Below are 26,998 nucleotides of genomic sequence, written 5' to 3'. Positions count from 1 at the left end.
TATATCTTTCTTTCACTCTTACACTGTGGCTGGCTGTGTAGCTCAGGGACTAGCCCCTAGTGTCCTCGCTCCTTCCTCTCTTTTGCTACCGTTTCTCTCTTTTTCTCTTTATATTTATTCTCTCTGCCTGCCAGCCCCACTTATCCTTTCTCCTGCCTTGCTATTGGCCACTCAGCTATTTCTTAGACAAATCAAGTATTTTAGACAGGCAAGGTAACTCAGCTTCACAGACTTAAACAAATGCAACGGAAAAGAATGAAACACATCTTTGCATCATTAAACAAATGTTCCACAGCATAAACAAATGTAATACATCTTAAATTAATATTCCACAACACATTAGTGCTTGTAGTAGCCAGAAAGGGAAGGTGATTTGAGGCCGTGGAATCTGGCTTTCCCTGAAGAACAAAGGGAGCTCCAGTTTGGGCCTGACCAAGTGAAGGTGTTGGTCATAATGGGGAAATAACTTGATCTGATTGGTTTACTTTCTTTGTTTCTAATCAGGGCCTTGTGTTTTAATTAACTTTTACAAGGGAATAGTGGGCAATAGACATAATCCACTTGGCTGGCAAGGAATTGTGTGGAGTACTATTGCAATATAAAAACATGCTAAGTCTTTGATACTGGAGGGTTGATACTTTAAAATTAACGAGCTGGCTTTCTTTTCTGCATACACCGCTAGGCTTTTTTAAATGACCTTTTATTCCATCTGTGTTAAGAGATTCTGTGTGTGTGTGGTGTGTGTGTGTGTGTGTTTAGTTTTTGTTTGTCTTCCTCTATTTGTTTTTTAGGAAGCTTGACAGTTAGGGTGGTTTAAAATTCATTTTGAAAACATTTTACCAAGGTCAGTCCCCTCCTATTTTCTTCTAACAGGGCTATTTTATGCTAACTCTTAAAACCTACCAACTTTATTTCTCTCCTAGCCCCAGCTCTCAATTCATCCAGTTGCACGAGTGAAGGGGTTGAGGCTTGGGGAGGGGGCTGAGTTGTTGTACTACTTGATGTAACAAAATGTGTTAGATCGAGTAACTTTACAAGAAACAAAATGTTTGTTCAGCTCACAGGACTAGAGATTCAAGGGCACGGTGTTGCTGCTTTCATCTTGGCTCTGGTAAAAGCCTTATGGTGGGTGGGATCATAGTATTAGGGTTGTGTGCAAGAGCAAGCCATTACATCTTTTACAGCATCTGATTTTCCTGAGAACTAACTCAGGGTCCCACGAGTGCTACCCAAATCCCTTCTGAGGATAACACAACGCTCCCCCCACCCCCAGCCTGTGACCTAACAATCTCCACAAGGGGCTTCCTAGTAAAAGTCCCACATCATCTGTTAACATTGACACGCTAGGGACAGCATCCAGTACACTCTCAGGAAGAAAGCATCTCTTGGCCGTGGTAATAATAGTCCTACCCTGAAAGAATGTGCGCCTTGAAGAGGGGATTTGTAGAGTAAGAATATTCTTAACCTATACTGTGACAGCTTACAATTTTATTTCTTCTTTCTGCAGTAAATACAAATTGATCCTAAGTGAGGAGCCTGTGGAGAAACGAAGGAGGTTCCAAAATGATACGACACCATCTCCTATAGATTACTCCATGTCCAGTCCTTACAGGAGGGGAGAGGCCGCTATTGCTGACCTAGGAGGAGAGGACAGCCCTGAGAAATCCAGTTCTGAGAGAAGCACGCCACCATACCTCTTACCAGAATACCCAGAAGCAAACAAGAGCACAGGCCACAACAGGGAAGCTCCAGCACTTTGTCTAGGGTCTCAGGACCAAGACCAGGAGTCCCTGCTTCCTGAAGAATTAGAAGATCAGATGCCAAGATTGGTAGCAGAAGAATCTAACCGGAGCAGCGAGGATAGAGACACGAATAAAGGGCCTTTTGTAGCGGTGGTCGGAGTTGCGAAGGGACTTGCAGATTCAGGAGCTCCCATCCAGTTAATCCCTTTCAACCGGGAGGAGTTTGTAGGCAGAAGAAAGGCAGCAGCGGAACCTTGGAACCTGAATCCTTATTCTTCTGTGGCCCCTGCCACAGCTACTGCAGGGAAAGGAAAAGGCTACCAGGAGAGTGGAAGTCGGAACATGCCAAAGATAAAGAACCAGAAAGAACTGGAAGAATTGAAGAGAACCACAGAAAAATTGGAGCGTGTCTTGGCTGAAAGGAATCTGTTCCAGCAAAAGGTTTGGGCAATGCCTTACCAGTAGGGATAAGGAGAGGTCATTGTAACCAAGGGACAAGGGCAGTGCTTCTCAACCTTCCTAATGCTGCAACCTTTTAATATAGTTCATTATGTTGTGGCAACCCCTAACTATAAAATTGTTTTATTACTTCATAACTCTAATTTTGCTATTGTTATGAATCATATTGTAAATACCATGCTTTCTGATGGTCTTAGGTGATCCCTATGAAACGATCATTTGAAATCCCGTTGGGTCATGACCCACAGGTTGAGAAACACTGGACTGAGGTACTGATATGCCGTTAAACCAGTCTGTGGTATGTCTCAGATTGAGAGGACCCTAATAGGCTTCCCCTCTGTATTTTAGGTTTGACAAGAGATTTGCATAAGTATAATAAAGCATTATAAATAATAGAACCACAGGATAGATTTAGTAGAAACGGTTCGGGATACTCTAACTTTTGGTTGTATGGATCACTGACTTTGTCTTTCTTGGAATGCAGGTAGAGGAGCTGGAACAGGAGAAGAATCACTGGCATTCTGAATTTAAGAAAGCTCAACATGAATTGGTGACCTATAGTACCCAGGAGACTGAAGGCTTATACTGGAGCAAGAAGCACATGGGTTATCGCCAAGCTGAATTCCAGATTCTGAAAGCGGAGCTAGAAAGAACCAAAGAGGAGAAGCAAGAACTAAAAGAGAAACTGAAAGAGACAGAGACACACCTGGAAGTATTGCAGAAGGCCCAAATATCCTACCGGAACACAGAGGGAGATGACCTAGAAAGGTTAATTACTAGGGTTTAGTTATCACCTTGTGAGTACTAAGGGGAATTATCCACTAAGAACCCCAGTTTACTGGTCATAGACAGGGGAGAAAGTCTTAATCCATTGACCACCACGGATTGAGTAATTATTCCTTAGAAAGCCGCAGCCAGTCTCCCCGTGTTTGATGGCATGGTTCTGTCTGCCTTCTTCCTACCTAATGGAGAGCTAATTATTAGGACCTATAGGCCCATTGTGAAGGGACTTCGTATTATTCTGTTGCCTAATGACTTCCTGTCATCTCTTCTCCTACCCCCTCACTCCATCATACAGGGCTTTGGCAAAGCTTACGCGGCTACGTATCCACGTCAGCTATCTCCTTACTTCTGTCCTCCCTCACTTGGAGCTTCGTGAGATCGGGTATGACTCAGAACAAGTGGATGGGATCCTGTACACAGTGCTGGAGGCAAATCACATACTGGATTGAGCACCAGACTATATATCCTCTGCTGGCTTTCTTTTCTCTTTACTGCCTGTGTACTATATGTCTCCCCCAGCTGCTGCTGCTTCTTCTTCCCGTCCTATCCCTCCCCCAGCCTCCTCCTTTCCCTTTCACCTTTATGCCTTATATTGAAAGTCTTTGAATAAGTCCTGGTTCTTAATCAGTGTACTTCGCATTCAGTGTGGGTGTGAAGAAAGAGGCCCATTAAATAGCCTTTTAAGAGTCCAGGAACAGAAAAGCAATAGTCACCAAGTTAGGTGACTGGAAAGCACTAATTTTCATGTTCTAGATACGTGGCCTATTTCGTGTTCTGCTGATGGTTCGTCTTCATTTAGGTTAAATCAGTCAGCAAATGTTGGGTCCAATGCACCTGGTGGGAAAAGTCATGCTGCCAGCCCCGCCAGGTTCTAACAGTCTAGCTGGAAGCACGAGTCACAGCACGTTAGCTAACTATACAAAGAAGGGTATGGTGTGCCTGAGTGGTAGAAGCGTGACATGGAAGACAGAGGCGAGCAACTTAAAGGAAGGCAGTGCACCATAAGTGGGACCTAATGAAGGTTAAAGAGTGAGCATAGCAACGCTCTTAATGACGGTTGTTGCTTAAGTGGTAGGATTATGGTTGATAGTTTTCCTTCTTCCTATCTTCCTGCCCTTTTCAAATTTTCTATTACATTCTCGTTCTTCTTACGTTGCAAAATAAATTGTTTTGAAAGCTAACAAGTAGGCTTGAGTTTGGGTGTCAAATGAGACATTTATGAAAGTCTAAAGTCATTTTACATTTATACTTTCTGTTGAGTTGAACACTACCTCTGGAGAGACAGCACAAACAAATGTGCAAAAATCCACAATGTGAAAAATGTGTTTGGTAAGACTGGTAGGTTTGCATAAAAGGAACCTACCAACCAACTCACCAATTCCCCACGGTATTATTATTTTAATAATAGATATGTGAAAATAAATATATGAGGATCACAATTTATGTATCACTACATTGTTAAATTCCAGGTATCAAAAAATATTTTAGATTAGAAAGATTTAGTTGCTATCCCTTGTAGTGTAACTGCATAATTTCTAGGCTATTCAGAGTGATACTCATGAAAATAAGGTATTTTATGAATCCATTGCTTTATTATATTTATGTAGTATATAGTCTGCAAGTACTCCTGAAGGGTCGCTGAACAGTGAATGGTATATAATATATATTATATACACATATAAGTATACATACATGTATATATATATATACATACACACAATACACCTATGTATGTGTGTATGTCTGCATTGAAAACTAGGATGTAGAGGATAGGAATAATAACAGGAAGGCAGAATCCACCAGCAGTAAAAGGATTCCCTAGTATAAACAAAACACTTGGGGTAGTCATTCTGTTTTCCTCAGTAGATTTATTTCAGAGGACTGTCCCAAGGATACCTTATCTCCTTTGAAGGGAGGCCCATCATAAATAAATGTTGCTGGGAGTCTGTGGAGAATATGATGAAGCCATAGCCAGGCTTCCCCATTAGAATGGTACCCAAACATACCTGAGCTCCTACCACTCTATCTCACCGCAGCTCTAGCAGGCTGTATTATTAACTTCCGTTTCCGACATTTGCACCAGTATATCTAAGACCTCGGTTTTCTCAATGGGCTTATTAACAAGAGAAGGATCACATGCAATTATTTTCTCAGTGATACTTGTTTGTCAGATGGGGACGGGGAAGGGTGGGGTTTAACACAAATCCGAATACTATGAATGGGAGTCCAGGCGAGGAGGAATTTCAGTGAATGGAAAGTTCAGCCTGTGTAGCCGTTTGTTGGATGTGTCGGGGGAGGCAGATAATGGAGCTCTAGAGGGGAAAAGATTGAAAACTTAACTCCCTGGTTCGTGTCCTGTCTGCCCATGGCTTTGAACTCACAATTTTTTTTCCAGCGGCACTCGCCTGTGTTAGTCTATCTGCTCCAGTAGCAGAGCCTTTGCTTTCTTATCTGGTTGCCTTGATACCATACAGACACTTATGGTAAAATTCAAACCTTTTACAAATGTCCTACAAGACCCCCTACCTGTATGTCAGCAGCCTTCCTTGGTGTTTCCTTCTGGAAACATGGCACACTGTCAGCTAACCTCAGAGGCTACTCTGGTACTCTGCCCTCCGATACATTCTGTGACCTCACTGCAATAAAAGGATTCTCTAGTTCCAGACAAAACACTTTGAAAGGTGACCCATCATAGATAAGCAGTCTTGTACACCTTGAATTCATGTTAAATATCACTGTGGAAAGACTGGAGTATTGCCCATCCTTACCAGAAGCCGTGATCTAGTATCAAAACAGGTACTAACAATGAAGAAAACAGAGGTGCCTCCTCCTGGCTTTCCTCTGAGGTTAACATAAATCTCCTTACAAATATTTCCCTTTACTTGTCAGTTAGCATGTAGGTGCTTATTATCTCACTTCTTGACAATTGAAATCGATTCTTAATTGGCCTCCTTCATCTCCTATTCCCATTCCTCAGTAGGCACTTCTTAATATCACTAAATAGCTCTTAACATTGTATCAGGTCATGTCTCTGAACAAAAACTGGCTATTACTCACTTTTGCCCACAAAATGTTATACAAATTCTTTAGCGTGGTTCTCAAGCCCTATGTTGTCTGGGGCACCCTCTTCTGTACACTCATCTTCCAACAAGCCAAATACAAAGCTCTCTTCCATCCACGATGAGCTGCCTTTCCATTTCTAAATGCACCTTCGGGTTTTTGTCCTCTGCCTTTCCAAATCCACTCCTGGAATGTTCTCCTTAATCATCTTTCCTTTGGTTCTAATGCCAACTTATTTCTGAAGATTCCTCTAGCCCAGGAAGGCATGAAATTTTTCTTGGGACGTGTTAAGCCTTGTGCCACTTCTAAGACTTGTGTCATAAACTTCCTATTAGAAAGCTCCAGATTGATATTCAACTGCCTACTTGACATTTACACTTACATAGCTCACAGACGTTTCAAGAAAATCATGCTAAGAATAAACAGCACCATACCCCAGGACTTCTCCTCCCCCACAGTTCTTCATGTTAGGAAATGGCACCTCCTCCCACCCAGTTGCTTAAGCTAGAAACCTGGAAGTCATCCTTAATTCCTCTTCTCATTTCCTGCATCCAGTCTGTCAACATGTCTGTTGTTTCTATTTCCAGTGTATAATCTTGACTCTACTCGCTTTTACCACAACAGCCTTAGTCTAAACTCCCATCATTCCTTCGCTTGGATCATAACTAACTAGAGACCATGGATTCTCTCTTGTGCTCACAATTAATTGTCCTATCGTTAGAGTGTGTTTTTAAAAACGAAAATACAAATCAAATCATGCGACTCTGCTTAAGGCAATGTCACTTCTCATTCGCTTCCCATTTGATTTAGAGTAAAATCACCACCCCCCCCATTACAAAGTCCTACAAGACCCCTGCTTACCTCTTACGTTGGTCTCAGTGATCTTCATTACTTACCTCTTTACATTCCCCCTCCTCCCCGCTCCCCCCACACTTGGCTTCCAGCTAAAACATACCAAGCTCTCGCTTAAACTCAGGGCCCTCATCTAGATTATGCCTTCTCCTGAGATGTTCTCTCCCCAATTTGTCCAGCTGCAATGCTGTGTTTCCAGTCTTGCCATGGTTCACTCTTCTTGCTTCTATCTTCTTCCTAGATATGCCTTGCATTTTTTCTCTATTTCTACCATATTATCTTGCCACAGTTTCCTTGTTTGTTTCCAGCTCATAGCAAAGCTTATATATTTAGCCATTTTCATTCATTCAACAAACTTTGGAGTGCCTGCTATGTGCTGAGTGATACCCAGTGGTGAATCTAATGCGCACTGTTCTTATATACCTGTTTCAGTAAGTTCTATAAGGCCATACTGGTTTGCTAACCACTGTATCCTACTCCTTATTTTAGTACCTGGGATATAGTAAAGAAGCAATGAATGACTGTTGATGAATGGTTTAATGATAGAATTGTGTTTTCTTCATCTCTCCACCTCTGATCTAAAACAATTTCCCATTCATTGAGGAGGGTATATAAATCAGTGTGAGTGAGGCAGATAACAATCCTGGGTGTTAACCTCTTAAAATGAAAGGCTAACACAGTAGGTGCTTCAGGCTATAGGAGTGGGCTTGTTGTGAGTAGCCTGGTGTTTCTCTTTAGTGACTCTTCAGTATGAATAATTCAACTGTGAAAAAGAAAAGGGAGATGGGCGGTCTTTACACAAACAATCTGAATAAATACTGAGGCATACAAAATTTAACCAGGAGACCACTGTACAGAACAGATCTTGCGAGTAAGAACTAAACAGAAAAAATTCTAAGAATTACTCTTCAGTCTTTTCAAGTGATGGTGGTTCCTTTCAGCTGTTAAAAACAAAAAAGAGTTATCCAAAAGCTAAGAATAGAGCAGGCTTCGAGGAAGTGAGTTCCACGTGTGTGTTATTGGATGAACAAAAGAGCACCTGTAATAACCAGACCAGCGAGCCTGTGGCACCAGAGTTCAGGAAGGTCTGTTTGCCCTGCTTACACATTGTCTGACCTAACAATTTAGAGGAAGAGGCTGCGTTCTTAGTTCCCAGGGCAATCTCGAGGTAAAACATGTTTCAGAACCCTGTGCTGTGAACTAAAGCCCCTTCCTGGAGCACTACACGAGGAGTGAACTATAACACTCTTCTTGAGGATTCCCTGTGTAAGGTCAGGCTAAGGCAAGTAAGAGTTCCCCTAAAGACTGGCACATTTCACGAGGACTACCATACCTCATGATTTATATCGGGAAACATGAGCTCTGATTCAGAAGTCAGCACGGGCTGGAGAGATGGCTCGGTGATTAAGAGAGCTTGCTGCTCTTGCAGAGGTTCAGTTCCCAGCATCCGTGCTGGGGAGCTCCCAGCTGCCGCTAGCTTTTGCTCCAGGAGGTCTGAACCCTAGTCTGGCTCCGCAGACAGCTGCATGCACGTAACTGATAACCAAGTGGATCTTTAAAAAAAAAAAAAGTCGGTTCCAACGTGGATATCCCGGGAGGTCACTCTCCCCGGGCTCTGTCCTAGTGGCGTAGGGGAGCATAGGGCCCTGCCCCGTGATGTACAGTCCCGTTCCACGACGTTGGAGATGAAGCTGGGCTTCGAGTCTGCGCCTGCATATTCCTACGGCTTCTCAGAGTCCTCTGGACCGTGACTGAGGAGACAAACCATGCTGGAAACAGTCTTAAACCAGGAAATAGGGGAATGAGACTGCGTGATTGGGAAACTGGATTAGAATTTATTTATGAAATAAAAATGTCCTGTTTTTCAAAAAAAAAAAAAGTCGGGGTGAGTTGTTCGTCAGCCCAGCACTCAAGAGGCTGAGGCACGGCACGAAGATCCAGTGTTGACTGCACAGTGAGATCGGGTCTCACAAATAAAGGCACATGTTTGGATAATAAACTAAATAGTTGTAAGAACTGACCTCATAGCCTTGGCTATACAAAAAGTAGTTCATAGATGAGACACGGGTAGCAATTTAATTTTATTCATTGGCCCTGAATATTGAGGTGGGGCTTTGTGCATGCTAAATATACATGGTACTAGTGAACTATAAACCCCACCCAGTTTTGTGATGGAAAAAAATCTAAAGACAAAAGTTTTGTAACTCAGCATTTTGGTGTGAATTGCCATAAACCCCCAGCCCTCTTTTTGATAATGTCGTACAAATGCTTTCATTGCTTTCTGCATGCAAAACACATTCTTCACATCTGCCCGTTGTGTTCTGAAAGCCATAGATGATAGCTTAAGAGAAGAATAAGAAAAGGTGCCCAACTCCCCACATCTACTCATCCAGATGAGCCCTGAAATTCTAAAGAATTGGAAGGTGCAGAATGAGGAGAGCATTTCCCAGTTATTTGGGAGTAGTATAAATAATCACATTATGGTAGCAGGGATACGGGAAGATGTAGGCTAGCACAAGGGTTAAAGTGAACATCCAGCTTGAAGTACTTTGTATCCCAAAGAACGTTGGGAGGTTCTGAATTAGAAAGTGGCTGTTGAAATCTCCTAAGCAATCTGTAAGTTCAGGAAATTAGCCCCAGTCTGTGTGCGTGAGGACTGAGGTCTCCTCTAGCAGTGGCATACAGTGAGTGCTTAGTTTTCTTCCACCCCACCACTCTACCCTATATTTTCTCTCTCTCTCTCTCTCTCTCTCTCTCTCTCTCTCTCTCTCTCTCTCTCTCTCTCTCTCCCTTTCTCTTAGAGAGAGAGAAAGTGTATCTTTGGAGCCTGTCCTGAAACTTGCTCTGCAGACCAGGCTGGTCTCGAACTCACATAGATGTGACTGCCTCTGTCTCCCGAGTGCTGAGATTAAAGGCGTGCGCATCACTGCCAGGCCTACCCCAGATTCTTACAAGTAAAGTAAAATCTATTACTATAGATTTCTTTTCCAGATTGTTCTGTTGATAGAACCTTACAAATAGAAACTTACCCAAGATCTTCAGGCAAATTAAACTTTGGGAAAGAATCTGGAAAAGTTTTGACCTTGAAAAGACAACTTGTTGAAATTAAATTCATATCCATGGTAGAAAATGCACTTGGGTGACCCAGTGACATAGCTTAGTGGGTAAAGGCACTTGCTGCTAATCCTAATCACTTGTTAAAGTCCCAGAACCCAAATGGCAGGCATGGGGGTGGGGGGGATAAATTACCGTAATACATTTTTTTTTAAGAAAATGCACTTTGGTTAATGCCTGGCATGCAGCAAAGGTCTTCACTGATTCCCAGCACCATATGAAACAGGCTTGGCAGTAGTGGCCATTCTTTGACCTGAATGCTTGGGGAGTAGAGGCAGAAAGATCAGAAGTTCAATCAACGCTATTTTCAGCTGCATAAGGAGACAGGGAGTTGAAGTCAGCGTGGACAAGAAACTATAACGTGTGTGTGTGTGTCTCCCCCTAGGAACACCAATACAGACACAGCCTTTTAGGTCACCATTTCTGTTTAGATATCAGTTAACCATTTTGAATTTACTATATGCCAAGACTGTGCTAAAGTGTGAGGTTGTTCTATTTTACAGACAAGAAAACCAGTGTAGAGGATTGACATGGTTTTCCCAAAATGTTAAGAAAAAAAAAATCTAACTCGAGGTTTGCCTGACTCCAGAAGCCTAGCTATTTGACAGTTGCTCCACATAACCAGTCTAGTCTTTCTCCCTTCAGTAAGAAAAGGCTAAAGGCAGCCCACACTGATAGGAGTGGTCCCAAATCACACACAATGTTTAACTGCCCTCATGATCGGAAATCGCTCGCTTGTGTAACGAATATCTCTCCTAACAACCTGGAAATTCATTTCCTCTTGACTGGGTTTTTCACTCAGGCTGTTCCTTGGCAGCTTTCCTGATATCAAAACAGTCATTGGGATCCTATTCCTACACTCCGGGAGGTCTTGGACTTGTTGGCCTCTGCCTGGAGTGTGCTCTCTGGCTTCTTTGAACCCCCTTCCCAGACTGTGCTGAGTTGGGCATGTCTCGGGAGTGAAAAAGTGACACTTGAGAACATACTGGTTTATTATTACACAAAGAAGAGTAAAATTAACCACGCGCCATGTCCTGGAATGCCAGCGGCATGAGAGCACCCCCTTGCTTACCCTGTCTGCCTTTTTCTTATTTCTCTGCTCTTCTCACCTCTGAAGCTGCTGGTTCATCTATTTCAAGGATGCATGCATTGTTCAAAAAAAAAAAAAAAAAAGGGCTCCTGCTCCCCAGTGTTTCCCAGTTACTGTTGGAGTTCTGTTTTTTTTTTTTTGTTTTGTTTTTTTGTTTGTTTGTTTTTTTTTTTAAGTGGACTCTCCTGGCTCCTTTCAGGACCAAACCGAAAAACGAGTGCAGTGTCTGTTGTCAATGGCTGATCTGTGGCTGAATGTGTTTCTCTTCCCAGAAAAGGTACTTGATCTTTAAACCAAGCTCTTCGGTGCCTTTAAATGAGGGGACGGCGGTGTTCACAGTGTCATCAGCTAGTCTTTTGTGGGAGCTGCTACTCCATCTTCTTTCATCCCATTCCCCCAAGCAAACTCAGGCAAAGTTACAAGGAGCCTTTTCTCTCTGAACTGCTGCCCTTGGTCTCCAGCGGCTCTTGCTCAAGTGTTTTAGGTATCTTAGAGTGGTAAGTGCGTATAAATGGTGTGTTTGTCACGCCACTCACTTGCCATTTAATGTGCCACCTTGCTACCTCTGCGCTCTTTTTTTTTAAAAATTTATGTTTTTATTGAAAATTTCCACTCCTCCCCATCTCCTACTTTCCTCCCTTCCCCGCACACTCTTTTTAAAGTATACGAATGCTCTTAGTGTTCTCTCTCTGCAAGATCATGAGTGTGTGTGCCCTCGTACCGTGTTTCCTGCTTTGTCAAAGCCCTGCTTGTCATCTAGGGCATTGACTCTTGCAACAGAAAATGGTGAGAGAGAGTCTGGGTTCCCAGAAGTGTGGTCAGCTGTGGGAGGAAGCGGGCATGGTCAGATCAGGGTCTCCCTAGCAGTGTACCTGATAGCCACCTGCTAATCCTTTATCAGCGATCACACCACAACTAAATGAACTACCACTCAGGGCAGAAGAGAGAGATAACCGGCTGGACTTCCTGTTTGAAGTTCCTCTCCTTCTTGAGATAACACTGGGTCTCCTCAAAGCCAGGGAGCCGCTTGGAGGGACCAGGCTGGGTGAGGGCCAGGCTTCAGCCAGCTGAGGAGAAAGATACACACTTTACAGTCTGGCCTCTGTGGTCAGGGCAGGCATCCATTACAGGCATAAAAAGATCCTCAGCTCATCCGGAGAGAGGAAGCAATTGGTCCTGCAAGGCCTCATTTACCCCTCCTATGTAAGACCCATACCACTCCTCCTCCTCCCACACTGCGTTTATACTCTAGTCTAGAGACAAGAGGGCCCAGGATACCTGGATTTACTCTGCTGCTGTCCCAGAAATCTCTGAAGAACTACCTAAAGGAAGTTAGGAAGGAGAGAGAGGAGGGCAGGTGGAGCCCCGTGAGCCCCAGGGTCACTCCTTCTCTTGGAGCCCTGCAGAGGGTCTGGTGAGAACAACTCTGGAGGTTAATGGCTTACCAATGCAGCGAAGCCCTATTTCCTCGGCAGCATGGCTCTTCATGCTGTTTCCCAAGCTCCCGTAGAACTTTCAGCTGGAAGAAATAGGCTTGGTTATTCAATCATCCTTCAACCTTCCCAGGCTCAAATAGTGTTGGATCCTTATTTCAAATGGCTTGGGATTTAAGAGGATTTACATAAATATTTGTTCCTGACACCTGTGATCTTAGCGCCCCCCCCCCCATCTCTTCAGGCACAGTCTGTTCTGCTTTGTACTAAAGTTATGTGTGCATGACTCTTCTTCCCACCTAAGCTGTCTGTCGACTTCCTCCATCGTTCATTCCTGTCGCCCTCAGAGCCCTGACTTGGCACATTTTACACGGAATAAAAGTTCAGGCAGTGTGGCCTGGCTGACTGGCTGGCTCAGAGGCTGGACAGTTTTGAATGAGTCTTTGAGTGGATAAAGGGCTTAGGATGGGGCTTGCCTTTCCACTAAGAAGGCAGTTTCGGTCTCCCCACCTCCATTAATGATCACACAAGAATGGGTCACTAGGGCCCCAAGAGGGGAAAACATGAGTCATGCTAGTATCAGAGGAAAGAAAGAGGCCAAAAACATCTCTCTTTGTACAAGGTCCAGAGCCATGAGGCGGGGGCATTAACACAATGGCCTTTACTATGCCCTCAGCCTATGGTTAATCTAAATTACTTTATGATGGATGGCAGGGCAATGAAGGAGCTGGAAACTGTTCAGTTGGACCAGGACTCAGGACATTTCTAGGAAGCCATTCAGAGCAAGGCTTTCCTTGCTCAACCAACCAAAGGGACCCATGGCTTTTTTCCCAGGTGGGCTGTGATTTTTCTAGCCGAGGATGAACTTTTAATTCCTCTCATTTAAACTCTCTTGATTTAAAAAGGCTGTAGGGCTGGGCAGTGGTGGTGCACCCCATTAATCCCAGCACTCAGGAGGCAGAGACAGGTGGATCTCTGTGAATTCGAAGCCAGCCTGGTCTACAGAGCAAGTTCCAGGACAAGCAAAGCTATGGATAAACACTGTCTTGGAAAGAAAGAGCAAAAGAAAGGAAAGAAGAAAGAAAGAAAAGGAAGGGAGGGAGGGAGGAAGGAAGGAAGGAAGGAAGGAAGGAAGGAAGGAAGGAAGGAAGGAAAAGAAAAAAAAGAAAAGAAAGCCAGGACAGCCTCATCCTAAACAAAGGGCAAGTAGTTGGCTCACTTCCCTCATGAACTCTTATAGGCCATGGCAACCAGAGAGCAGGAGTCTTCAAATTTGAAGAGCAATACCGTCACATAGCTTCTTGGATTAGAATCACAGATCCATGTTACCATGGGAATAGTCGCCAAGCTTCTATCCAGATTCTGACCCTGGAAACTCAGAGGCTTTATTCACCTCCTTGGTCCTCCATTTCACCTCCTGTGAAAAGCCTACTTCCCTGAGGTGTTTGAGAGAATGAAAATGCCTTGATTGTCACATGGTGGGTAATCAGAGCCAGCCATACTCAGGAGCCATCAAGGGAGAGTCGTCAAAGCTAACCCATCTTTCAGCCTCCATTTGTCCCAAGTCAAGCACTGGGAATTCTGGTACCAGACAAAAGATGACTTCTTACCATGCAGCGGGTCCTCCTTTACCCTGACCTTCCTTCTAAATGGACTTGGATGCTGTCTTCAATCCTGTGCACCAAAGAGGGTCCACTTCAGACGTGCAAGGCTGGTGCTTGTAATAGCCAGCTGCTATATGCGGATGCCCACTACTAAGTTCAAGGACTGGCAAAGCCGTACTCATAAGGCCCCACTACTTTTAGTGTTGTATCCCTTCTTTGTGGGCGTTGTTATTGCCTTATAAAGTCAAATCATTAGAATCCCTAACTCCCCCAGAGTCAGAGGATTTAGAACCGAGATACTGGATCTTAGATGACAACCTGGCACCCCCTGCTGAGACAGCTAGCATGGTAGGAGCAGCAAGCAGTAATGCTTTATGAATTCCCACTTCCCAAGATCACCTTCCTGGGTGAACAGGGGAGCCTGCAAGTCTCATTGTTCCTTTGCAGGCCCTAAGTAAATTTCTTTAAACTACATGGGAATTTCTGGAAGGCTGTTCTTATTAGTTGTGAAAATTGTTGGATCAGCAGGGTCCTGTTTTCAGAGTCAAGAGACTAGGCCACTAACTCCAGCTATGTAGCCCTGGGGAAACCTCTACTTGTTTGGGTCTTCATTTTCCTATATGCCAAATGGAGGTAATTGGGTCAGGTTCAGCTTTTTCATGTTCGTCGGTTGGAGAATGAGAGGAAATAGGCACATGACCATTTAATAACCAACTCCAATTAAGTTTTTCTGAGAAAGAACAAGGCCTGGGCAAGATGAAGACTTCATTTCTTTTTTGGAAGTCTTGTCATCTAGTCTGGTTGTATTCTGAAAACCTAGAATTTTCTGTGCACCCTTGTGCACAGAGAAACAGCCCCCACCTGCCCCTCCTAACCTAATTCCTTTCCACCACATGTGCCCTGTCTTAACCCTTTTTAGTCAATAAAACAATTGCTCAATCAACAAGCATTTATTGATCATCTTGTGTGTGCCCAGCACTGTGACACTCTTGGGTATACATACAGACAGGTCGAAGATATAACAACGGCCCTCAAGTACTTACAGTGAACTTTTAATATCACACAGACAGACAGACACACACACACACACACACACGCACGCACAAGTGCACATTCGAGGACTATCTAGTTATCAATCAAAATTATGACTAATAAGCGATTTATATATTGGGGAATTTGAGGAGGGAGCCGTACGAGCAGGAAGGAGTGGTCCGAGAAGGCTCATTGAAGGAGGTGATGCCGAGCAAGTTCTCCAAGCATGGGGATGTCAAGAGGAAATGGCTTCAAGGTCGGTAAAACAGCTTGAACATAGGTAACACAGTAGAAAAAGGAAAGACATGGTGGGGGAAACCTCATAGACGGGCCTTCCTGGCTGGCACTGAGGTTTGGACGAGGTGTGCTGGGCATCTTCTGAAGCTGGTGATAATAGGCTGGTGGGGGAAAGTCTGTTTCTGGTCCCCACCTATCACAGGGGTAATGGAGCTTTTTAAGGCCTTTAAAGTGAAACAGTTCGGCTGAGAAGCATTCTCTGTTCCCCCACCTCAAGCACAATCCCAGACAGCAGTTCACCTATCACTCAGGTCATAGATGTCCACCCTGGAGACCTTGCATACCTGCCAAAATACCTTCTGATGGGTGACGACATGAATATTAAAAGTGACCAACAACTTATCTGGCGCTATGGTCTTTCGAAGGCTCTGTAGTGCTCTGGGTATAGACCCGAACGAAGGATTCCTTTTCCGTTAAATCTGAAGTTTCTGATAGGGCTTCCTCTATGAAACAGTAGGAGCACATACAACAGCCACTATCGATGTCCACCCAGCTTCTTAGATACCGAAGTCCTTATTCTTTCTTGGCCAGGGTTAAGGCGTAGTATCTAGTTCTAGAAAAACTGGTTTACTGTCCCCAAGGAAACCTTTGTCTGGGGCTCCAAGTCTTGTGGCTTAGCCAGGAGGCTAGACCAGACACCCCAGAGGGCGGCAGGTGGCTCGGGTGGTAGTTGTTAACTGCAGCTTCTTGGCCATGCCTCCGTGGAGTCAGAGTGCTGCAGCCTTGTGCTTTCTTGCAGGAAGTGATTCTGATTGTTTGGTGGTCCCAGGCGGCCTCACATCCTGCACCCGCTTGCTTTCTGCTGGATGCCATGAGATAGCTTTCCTTCAGTTCATTCACAGCCCAGTCTGGACGCGGTTACATTCATAACAAAAGTGGGAGAGAGGCCTCAGGGCCTGCTTCTGATCAGTCCATTTCTTGGGATGGAGGTTTGAGAAGAGAGCTAGAGCCATGCTCACAGAAGCCACCACTTTTTCTTCTCTCTGTCCCCCAGCGATTGAGTTAAGAGCCAACATTAGCCAGAGGCAGAAGGTCTTCTGATCACAGACGTTCAGTCACTGGGTTATGATTAGTGGGTTAGGGGCATAGATTTCCAGGTAAACCAAAGATCAGAAGGCATCTCTGGGTTTAGCCAAAAGTGGCTCTAGATTGAGCATTCAAGGTACAGAGGTGCCTTGGTGAGGCAAGGTAAGGGAACTAGAAAGGCTGGCTTGGTGAGTGTCCTTGGCAATTCCACCTCCACACTGTCACACCAGTCCCCATCTCTGCCTTCACTCCATCCAATAGCCAAAGTCGGCCTATCCTCAGCAGCACCGTACACACGATTCAGTGGCAATATCCCTTGCCTGCGACCCTCGGGACATTGTCCACTATTTGTTTTTGCAGTCCCAGACTCCACCCCAGCCCACCCCTAGCTCTGGCCCCTGGTTCTTCACACATACCCAGTCAAGCTGTAGGAGTTGAACTCACTCTTGGCTTTGGGCTGTTGGCTAGGCCTTGGAGAGCTCCTAGTAGCAAGAGGCTGGGCCTGGTAGCCATCATAGTAGTTGGTACGATTCCCCTGCGAAGAGCAGGAAAAGCAGAGGATGACTCCAGCCACCAGGGAAAACAGGGCTGAAATAATGCCCAGGTAAAGAGCCTCTCCAATCTCGAATTTCATGCTATCAGGAACCAGTGGTGAGTAGAAGTCCCGAAGGATGCCATGAAGATTCCAGGCAACTGGGATAAAACCCAGGATGCCGCCGAGGATGAAGAAAACTCCACCCACAACAGCCACTCTGTCCTTAGCTCGAGATTCCTGGCAGAACACTGTGCATCTCATGCCCACCACAGAGATAATGCAGGCCAGTGAGGACATAGCACTCGATGTCACCATCATGGCCTGGGCAGCCTGGATGTCGGCAGGAAGTCCTAGAAGTGTACTGTAGATATCACACTGGGTGATGCCCGTACTGTGCGTAGCACACTCCATCCAGAGGCCCTTGGAAAAGCCAACGGCTGTCACAATGCTGGCACCAACATAAGAACTTGTTCGCCAGTTGGGAAGCAGCATGGCAATCGATGTGCCTAAGAGACCCAAAAGGCCTAGGATGTAACCCACCAGTTGGACGCCAAGGGAGGCCATGGCAGACCTCTCAATATAAGTCTCTTCGGAGCCCGTTCGCTCGTCTTCTGGCTGCTGCTCTTGTTTCTTGGGTCCCGGACTCTAATCCCTCATTTCACAGTGTCTCTGGCAAGCTGACTTCTTTCCTTCTTACAAGTGTCTGTGGGTGGCCACAAGCAGGCTCAAGAAGGCATCTAGAAAACCTTAAAAAAAAAACACCATAAACCAGATTAAATATTGACCAGAAGCTTATGAGAAACCAGAAAACGCTGGATGCCTTTTGACCTTTGTTATCTTTAAAAATAACACATGAGAAAGGAAAAAAAAAACTTTGGAGGTAGAGCCAAAATGTCATCACCTCCTGCGTAGGCACATGCTTTACGTTGGCAGTCAGACAAAGGCAGGGGCCAGACAGGTGGCTGCTTTCCGAGAAGGTAGTGATGGCAAGAGCACTTGTGCTGTGTTAACGCCACTGCTGGTCTCCAAGGCCTGCTATTTAACATATTGCCAAGCAACTGCACCACGGGGCCCCTCAACTGCAGTCTGAGGCCAAACTCCAGGAGACTAGATCGTGTGGAACAAGTCTTAGAATGTGGCTTTGGACTCCAGCCTGCTAGCGGCTGCTAATAGCCAAGGGACTAAAAAGAGTACTGGCTTAGCACAGAATCGTTTTGCCTAAGGCAATAATGTACTTCCAGGGCAGATCAGGGTGAGCAGCAAAGCTTCCTGTCCATTCTCTGAGAGATCAGGTCTTTCTAGCCTTGTCCAGATCTATCTCTCCCTGCAAGGTAGGATAAGGGTCCCCAAAGGTATAGGACACTGGCTATTTCCTATCTCCTCTCCGAACAGATGATCCCATGGCCAGCCTCTCAAATGACATGGGAGGTTTCTAGAGAAAAGCTGTTCCAGGTCCTAGGAGTCCTCCAAGTCCCTGGTTTGTCAGAGACAGCAGGAAAAGAGGAGGGAAAATCACTGCTCCTGGGTTAGCGGGCTTCGCATGAGGTAGTAAGCGGGCATTCAGTAACAGACGGGAATTTGCAGCACTAGCAGCTTTCTCGCTCTTGTCCAAGGCTCAAGGTACAAAGGTCACACACCTCCCCCCCCCACCTTCTGCAAGACTGTTCAGCTCACTCATTTTTCAACCCAATACAGCATTGCTACTCCATCTCCACCTTCCTCCAAAAATCTGGGGGTTGGGGCTAGAGAGGTAGCTCAGTGGTTAAGAGCACTAGTAGCTCTTTTAGATGACCTAGGTTCAATTCCCAGCATCTACGTGGGGTCTCATAACTGTCTGTAACTCCAGCTCCAGGGCCGATTCGCTTTTCTGGCCTCTGCAGGTGCCGGCACACACGTGACACATAGACTACATACAGGCAAAGCACATATATACATATATATAAACTAGAACAAGCAAATGTTTTAAAATCTCTCCAGTTGCTCAGGGATCCATTCTTTCCTGAATTAAAACTCTAGAAATAAGCAAGCACATCTACTCGGTTACCTACTGTTCCCTATCCAAATCTGAATTTTCTGTGGAAACTCTCCTAATAGTCAGCACAGGCAAAGGGATCTTCTAATAAAAAAAATTCCGGGAGGATTGGGATTTAGCTCAGTGGGAGCATGGAAAATCTCCTGACAACCTCATTTGACATTTTCAAAAGAACACAGCACCCTCCTCCCCTCTGTACCTCCTGATCAGTTCTTGCCTGGGTTGTCACCAAATGGTAACCCTCCCCATCCAGACCAGTATCCTAGGAGTGAACCTTGACACCCTGCCCCTGTTTATCCTTGCACAACTATGAAGTTTTGCTAGTTCTGTCTTCTGAGCTTCTTGGAATGTGTGCCTCTCGCTTCTCATCCCCACCAGTGCTTTCTAGTGCAGGGCTTCAGCATTTACCTTCCTCGCCTCGGGAAACAGTAGTTTTGTAGTTGCTCTTACTTCCAGTCCTCTCTTCCAATTTAGTCTCCATATGGTTGCCATGGTGATCTTTCAGCACATTAATCTGAAGAAGTCAGCTGAGTGTGTGTCTACAGGTGCCGACATGTAGGTGTGTGGACACACACACAAATAAATATTCACAGGGTGGGAAGAGGGATGCCACTTGACGCCTAGACCGGTGGCGACTAGACATTGACTTCAGGTATTTTCTTGATTTTTCTCCATCTTATGTTTTGAATTTTTTCTTTTCAGTTTTTTCGAGACAGGGTTTCTCTGTGTATCCTTGTCTGTCCTGGAACTTGTTCTCGTAGACCAGGCTGGCCTCAAACTCACAGAGATTCACCTACCTCTGCTTCCCGAGTGCTGAGATTAAAGGCGTGCACCACCACGGCCCAGTATGTTTTGAGTTTTTGGTAATTGATTTTATCATGCATCTATGCATACATGTGCATGCATGTGGAGGTCAGAGGACAACTTGTGAGGCGTTGGTTCTCTTCTTCCACCATGCGAGTTACGGTATCAAATGCAAGCTGTTAGACTTGGCCGCAAGTGCCTTTACCCACTGAGCTATATCCTCAGCCTCTGCCTTTTTTTTTTTTTTTTTTTTTGAGCTGTTCTTCTCGCTGAACCTGGAGCTTGTTGTTTTGGCTGGCAACTGAAGCCTTGCCATCTTCCCCCTCCTCTCCCACTCTGAGTGCACACACCTCCACACCCAGATTTTTTTTTTTACATTTTTCTGAACTCGAGTCTTTCACAATAAGTAGTCACAATAAGTCACTACTCTTAATACATTCCAGTGGCCCATTGTTGCCCAAAGGGAAAAAAATCCAAATTTGTTTGCGCTCCATGAGCCCCAGGGTTGTCCTCTTGCTATTCACCCGCTCATACTCCCACTGCGGCTGAGCTAAAGTGCTCTCCGCACTTCTGTCAGGCCATGTGGTGTTTTGCTCTGAGCACAGGCTGTACTGTAAGGAATGTCTTGAGGACTTGGCTTGGATATCTTTCATTCTAGACATGGTCCAGTGCCCCTCTTCTATATTTTCTCTGAAGATTTTTTTATGTATGTAAATGTCTTGCCTCTGTGAAATGTCTGTGTGCCCATATGTGCAGGGTACCAAAAAAGGGCATTGGATTCCCTGGAACTAGGGTTATAGATGGTTATAAGCCAATGTGTAGGTGCTGAGATTTGAACCTGGCGCCTCTGGAAGAACATTCAATGCCATTCACCACTGAAGCATCTCTCCAGGACACTCTTTCTATATTATTTTAGTGCCTTATATTCATGTACTTCCATCATCACCATAACGGCAGTAATTACAACAACGCGCATACTACTTATTGCTTCCTTTTCGTTAGTTTTTGTTTTGTTTTGAGACAGCATTTCACTATCTAGGCCAGACCTGCCTGGAACCCACTGTGTAGCCTGAACTAGCCTCAAACGTGTGGTCTTCTTACCTCAGCCATCCAAGTGATAGGAATACAGGCATGCACCATTGTGCCAGGATATATAGTGTTTCTCATGAGACTATTATAAGCACTTTATGTGTTGATTAATTATTAACCATTTCATGATAGATACATGAATACTCTCTACTGCATAATAGGCAAGAAAACTAAGGTCATGACATAACTTGTGCTATATTGTAAATTCCTGCTTAAACTCATTTTTCTCTGCTTGTATGGGAGGTACTTGATGGTAGCAATGGTCTCTTATTTATGTCTGTATTTCATACGCCTTACACAGTGCCTTAACCCTAAATAATTGTTTCAACATGCTTTATTGGGAAAAAATCAGAGACTGGGTCTTTCTCTGTTATCCTACCGGTCAGGTACTTGCTATGTAATCCAGGTTGCCCTTGGGCTCCTACCTTTATCTCCTAAATGCTGGGATTACAAGTTTGCACCAGCTCGCCTAGCCACTTAATGAAAGAATAAAAGCAGTAAACAGGTTTCAAGGGCCCCAGGAGAAAATAATGAGTCCGTGAACATTGCAGAGAAAGGATTACCAAGATGTTGCCCATGCAGAGAATGAAGGGGATCCGAAGAAGAGGGGAAACCTGGAGGAGGACAAGATGGAGAAATACACAGTGGCGCTCCTCTGTCTTTTCCTCCCTCCCTCCCTTCATTTGTTGACTATCTTGCCTGTTCAGTTGAAGGGGAAAAGCATGCTAGACTTGTGACATGCTTTCGCAGTGGAAGACACAGCTTTGGTAGCCCTGTCCATCAGCGCTGCTGTGATGGCGGTGTTTGTGCAAAGCAAGGCAGGTGCCAGCCCCATGTAGCAAACTTTGCCATGCACAGCTACGACAAGGGGCTAGTCCTTTCCTGGCACCGGTTTTCTTTTGCTCCTCTAGCCACAACAGTGCCTATCCAGGTCTCAGAGGCACATCTCAGCAAGGCTCCGACGTAAGCATCTTCCCAGTGAAGAGTTCACATTTTCAACACTTTTAAAAGCGCCCTTCCCCACTACCGCTCCCTTATTATGCAGCTATTACTGTCAGTCTTGACCTTTCTCTTTTCAGCCGGCCTCCTTAACCCCTTGAATATCGCTGCCACCACTTGACCTTTGCACACACTTCTCTGCTGTCGCCTTGCTTCTGCCGTTTGCTCTCCACCGAGAGTGCTCTCAACAAAGTTAATCATTTCCTGATTCTAACGTCTAACATTCCTCTATCTGCCATCTTCCCTTGCCTCTCGCCTTCTGATATCTCCCTTGTTTCCTATAGTACTTCCAGTGCCGCCATTCTGCTTCCTCTCTTTTTAAAGACAGGACTTCCAAATGGCGCTGTAGCTGGCTTTGATACTCACTACGTAGCCCAGGCTGACTTCAGACTCCCAGTAAATTATCTTGCCTTAGCTTGACAATGGCTGTTAAATTCATACCTCTCCCATAGATCTCACTTTTGAATTCAAGCTTTGTCTAGACAGCTGCATTTGGAATGACCACCCACGAATGTATTAATATATTAATGGCACCCCAAACTCAACACACACAAAGATGAAGTCTCTGCCCACTTTTTTCCATCCTCAAACTGTTCCTCACACAGTATGCCCTCTCTCAGTAGTAAAATCCTCCATCCAGAAACCCAAGGCAGCAAGCCTTGATTTTTCAATCTTTCTGTTTTCTTTGTTTTTTGTTCTCCTTTCTGAGATAGTATCTTGCTATATAGCCCAGACTGACTTTGAACTTGTAACAACCCTTCCTCTTTAGCCTCTGAATTCTGGGATTATAAGAATGAGCCACCACAACTGACTTCCTTGTGTTTTCTTGCCATGTAATCCTATGAAGTCTTGCCAGATATACCTTCAAAATAAAACACAAGTGTATCTATTTTGCCCTATCCACTGCCCAAACCTTAATTTAGTCTACACAGCCAACATCTCTTGTCTACTGGAAATCACATAGGCTAGATTGGTCTCGCTAATTCCACTTCAACCCTGCCCCTGCAATCAGCTATCGAGCTAGTCATGAAGGCTTTCTAAAGTGTAAATCCAGTCAGTCGTAGCTGTCATGCTGCCCCTTGTCATTCTTAAAAGACTTAGGAACTTTTGATTCCTTTCGAGAGAAGGTTCAGTCTCCTAGGAAACCAGGGAAGGTTTTCTATCATCTGACTTCATACTTTTTTCCTGAGTTTGATCTCTAACCATTAACCTCCCATTTCATGCCTTATGCCTTTAGACTGACCTCCCTCACCATGCACATACCTGTGTACACCAATTCAGCTGTATCTGAGCATCTGCCTTTGTGTCCAAGCCTTGGCATCTACCATTTACCTGGAGACTTGCTGATTATCCTTTCGTATTAGAATCATCCATTTCTGAGAATTATTCTTGGGCAATCCTCCATTCCTTGTCCCTTCCTTTCAAACATGCAGATGGGTGGAGAAGTACCTTAAATATTTTGTTGAGAAATAACTACTGGCTCTCAGAGAAGATGCTTGGACCCCCGGCTTTCTTGGGATGGCAACAGAGCAAAGCTTGAGCCAGGCATGGTGGCAGATACCTGTAATTCCAACACTCAGGAGGTAGAGACAGACTTGTGGCGAGTGAGAGGCCAGCATGGGCTACATGGGGAGTTCTGAGTCCCTGTCAGCTACACAGCAAGACTCCATCTCAAAAACAAGCAACCATAACCGAAACAACAACCCTCAGGTTCTCCAAGAAAAATCAAAGGTTCTCCAAGAGGAGAAGCTCTCCTGAGAGCCAGGCCTGACTTAGTTTTCGTGAGAGGAAGCATCTGGAGTGTAGCCAAGAACATGCCCTACCCGAAGGCTGGATCTTCAGAGAGGGACTTGTCATCGTGCTAGTGAGTGGGAGGAAGGGACACTGTAGGAGTTTGTTCAAATGGGAAAAGTGGCTCCCTGGGAGTTATTTCTTCCTTCCGGTCAGGAAGACAAAGTTGGCAAACTAACCCGGGATTGGGTGGTGCGGTGAGCCCGGCTGGACTCATCTATGGTGAGTAGCAGAACTGAGGACAGACACCGTGAAGATGAAGGATCCTTCCCCGGGTGTCGGGAATTCTAGTCGCTTGTCTCAGTGGTACCTACAACCTGCTGAGGAAATCCCCCGAGTTTCTTATGCCTGAGTTTGTTCAGCAGTAGAATTAGGTAGTGAAGAGAGGAGGCCATTTTTACATACACAGAAGACTAGGAAGCTGCTATTTTGAAGCAGAAGGCTTTAAAAGAAACCCCTTTTTCAGGGGTCCTTCTGAAAGTCAAGTACCACCTACCTTGAGGATTCAGAGACTCTAGGCCTTGCTAGCTGAATTCGGCTCCTGGGAGTGAAGCCAGCATCCTCCATGGCCAAAAGCTGACCAAGAAAGTTCCCCCTGGCCCTTTACCTAATCTTCCTTAGGGGAGGGATTGGAACTGCAGGAGAGGATTAAGAGGGTCACGCCTGACTTAACTCCTTCTCACCAGGGCAGTTGCCTTGATAGTCTCCCCATCTATGGTGCCTGGTGTGTCTCTATGGGAGATATGCTCAGAAACATGGGTGTAGCAGGACCATGAGAGTCTCTGGCTCAAGGAAGGACCTGATGCAGCCTCTGTTAAGAATGGAAGCCATCAAAGCCTGTTTGCCAGTCATCCCTTGATTTCACAGCTCCCCAGAGGAATCCAAGACCATTTCTCTCTCCCCTGTACCCTACTCCCACATCCCAAGGGCTCAACCTTTCTGCATGAGCCGACAGATGACAGCTATGGGAATTACACCTAGAGGAAGGGATTTTATAATTTCCTTTAAAAAGAAGTTTATTTTTGTCCAGATCACCAAAGTAAAAGCGCGCATAATTCAAAGCAGAAAGGAAGGATTTGTGAGACAAAAAGCCCCACCACTGTCTCCCTACCTATAGGTGCTGTGAGTGTTTTGGCTCCAACTCTATTTTTAGAACACTTGAAAAAAAACAGTGTCTGAGATGGGGGCATTTGTGGAAAGAGATTGAGGGGCTTGAAAGGAGAGTCACAGGGGAACCCACCTTGTGTTGCCCCTCAAGCTCTTATGTCCAGGAGGGCATTGTTGCTTCCCATCCTGCTAAACCCCCTGTGGTCCGGCAAAGGGAAAGTTCCAGCCCCCTTCCTCCTGTATTCTCCCGGGTTCCTTCATTTCATATGAGCTGGTCTGAAGAAAGGATCTTCTGGCCCTTCACCTTAAAAGACAGCAAAGTGTGTTGCAACTTGAAGACAGCACATAGCGCTAACCCATGTGCCCACTTCCATATCCTTCTCTCCGCATCCCAAGGTAGCCCACCTGACTCCATCATGGGCTCCAGTGAGTGCAACTAGGTTTGAAACTGTCCAGCTAAGTGACCCTGAAGGACAGCACCCACGTCAGGATACTTACAGAGAAGCTGTTCTTTTGAAGAGGTCCTGCTGAAGAGATGGCCCTGGGGACTGAGGCCTGGGTCCTGAGGAAGGCAAACTGGTTCCAAGGGGCCACAGACTGTGTGGTAAGGGATTTCTAATTGTTAGCCACAGCTTTGCAAAAATCCACCTGTAAGTCTAAGCCTTCTTACAGATGAGAATTAAACCCCTGGAGGCTGGAAAAAATTGAGGTACTCTTTCAAAAATGTTTGGTGGGTTTTATGTTTACCCTGTCAAAAACTCCAGCTGCGCTTTTGTGTGGTGGACCTCTGTGAGCCCAGGGGAAAACTTTGGGGAGGGGGATTGGGGCCAAGGAGGAATTTAGAACATTCCTGCTTTGGGGGAGGGAAGAGAAGGGTGTTCTATTATGCCCATTAGGTGTCCCTGGCTTGCAGCCCCAAGGCTCAGCAGGAAGTAACCCTCATAAACAGGCCTGGGTGGACTAGGGCCCAAGTGGCCTGGCACGACAGTTCTGTGCTGCCAGGCCTCCAGGGACTCTTTAACTCACGGTGGCTCTTTGGTAAGGCTCCCAGCCCTACTTTGCCTCCAAGGCCAACTTCCCAAGGGAAAACATGCATATCAGATATTTGTTATCAGAATTTTTAGGGTGAAAACCTGGGCTCTCACAGACCCAGCAAACTAGGCTTCACCATTGCCTGTACTACGTCAAAGACCCAAGTAATAGCAAAAAGCAGAAAAAAGGAGATTCATGCAATACGGGGACTTTGGGAGGAAGAATAAATAAAGGGGCTCAGGGATCCTGCAAGTTCATCTTCAGGGTGTTGACCTGAGGATTAGGTTTCTGTGGAAGGAAGGTGTGCAGTGATTGAGCAATCCTGGCCATGGGGCAGTTCTGCCATCGTTGATTGTCTGTATCTCTACCTTCCCTCTGGCCTGCAAGGTGGTCTGATACCTCATGTGCAATTTCTTCCTGGGAAGCAAGTTCCTCCTTTGCCTGGACTAGGCTTCTTTCCCACCAGGCTCCACCCTTGCCCATCCCCCACCAGGCTCCCCCCTTGCCTTTCTCCCAGCATGGGATTCCTGGGGAATTTTAATTCTTTCTGTGATTATTTTCAACAGTTTGATAGTCAAAGGGAGAGACATAAACATCTCTTTTTAAACATATGCCCTCTGGGCTAGGGAATGTAGGTCAGCTGATAGAGAGCTTGGTTTGATTCTCAGTACCCATAAAACTGGGCATGGAGCCCCGGCCTGTAACCCCGGCATATGGGAGGTGGAGGCAGGCGGTTCAGAAAGTTTGAGAGCAGTTGAGCTATATGAGACCTCAGCTCTACAGAAAGAAAGAAAGAAAGTTGACTATATGAGGGTAGTCTCCCTCTCTCTCGTCTTCTCTCCTTCCTCCTTTCTTTTCTTTGTGCCTCCTAGAAAAAGAATATCTTTTCTCTTACCAAGAGAGATTACAGATGCAGTCCCTGTGGGCTCAGAGCAGGTCCTGCACAGTGAGCCTGACAAGGCTGCCATGATAATAGGCCTCTTACGGCCCACCACCAAACACAGAAGTACTAAATGCTATGCCGTTTGAGCACCCTTAAAAGTTCTGTATAGCACAATGATTAGGGTTCCTCATCAAGTAAAACACAATCATTCCCCCCCTTCTCTTTTTAAAAATT

General features: G+C 45.4%; 2 protein-coding genes and 1 non-coding gene across 3 annotated transcripts in view; 2 read left to right on the top strand and 1 right to left on the bottom strand.

Moving 5' to 3' along the window:
- The window catches only part of Morc4 (MORC family CW-type zinc finger 4), a 56,739-nt gene extending 51,597 nt beyond the window's left edge, over positions 1–5,142 (top strand). The window contains exons 15-17 of the mRNA XM_050124015.1: positions 1,508–2,183; positions 2,686–2,969; positions 3,280–5,142. Of these exons, the coding sequence (XP_049979972.1) occupies positions 1,508–2,183; positions 2,686–2,969; positions 3,280–3,433 (1,114 nt within the window). The 3' untranslated portion in view covers positions 3,434–5,142. The remainder of the gene's footprint in view (positions 1–1,507; positions 2,184–2,685; positions 2,970–3,279) is intronic.
- A 3,331-nt stretch (positions 5,143–8,473) lies between these two features.
- Positions 8,474–8,677, top strand: LOC126489668 (small nucleolar RNA SNORA73 family). The gene has a single exon (XR_007588976.1). It is a non-coding gene; the product is annotated as a small nucleolar RNA SNORA73 family (small nucleolar RNA).
- Positions 8,678–15,072: 6,395 nt separating this feature from the next.
- Cldn2 (claudin 2) lies at positions 15,073–17,859 on the bottom strand. The gene has a single exon (XM_050124040.1). It carries the CDS (start codon positions 17,589–17,591, stop codon positions 16,899–16,901), a length of 693 nt encoding a protein of 230 aa, XP_049979997.1. The 5' UTR covers positions 17,592–17,859; the 3' UTR covers positions 15,073–16,898.
- Between the last annotated feature and the right edge of the window lie 9,139 nt (positions 17,860–26,998).

The sequence above is a fragment of the Alexandromys fortis genome, unplaced genomic scaffold, assembly GCF_014885135.2.
Source record: "Alexandromys fortis isolate MF-2015 unplaced genomic scaffold, M_Fortis_MF-2015_v1.1 scaffold_195, whole genome shotgun sequence".
Classification (NCBI taxonomy): Eukaryota; Metazoa; Chordata; class Mammalia; order Rodentia; family Cricetidae; genus Alexandromys; species Alexandromys fortis.
The sequence above is the reverse complement of the archived record's forward strand: the minus strand, read 5'-3'. Positions and strand labels throughout refer to the sequence as shown.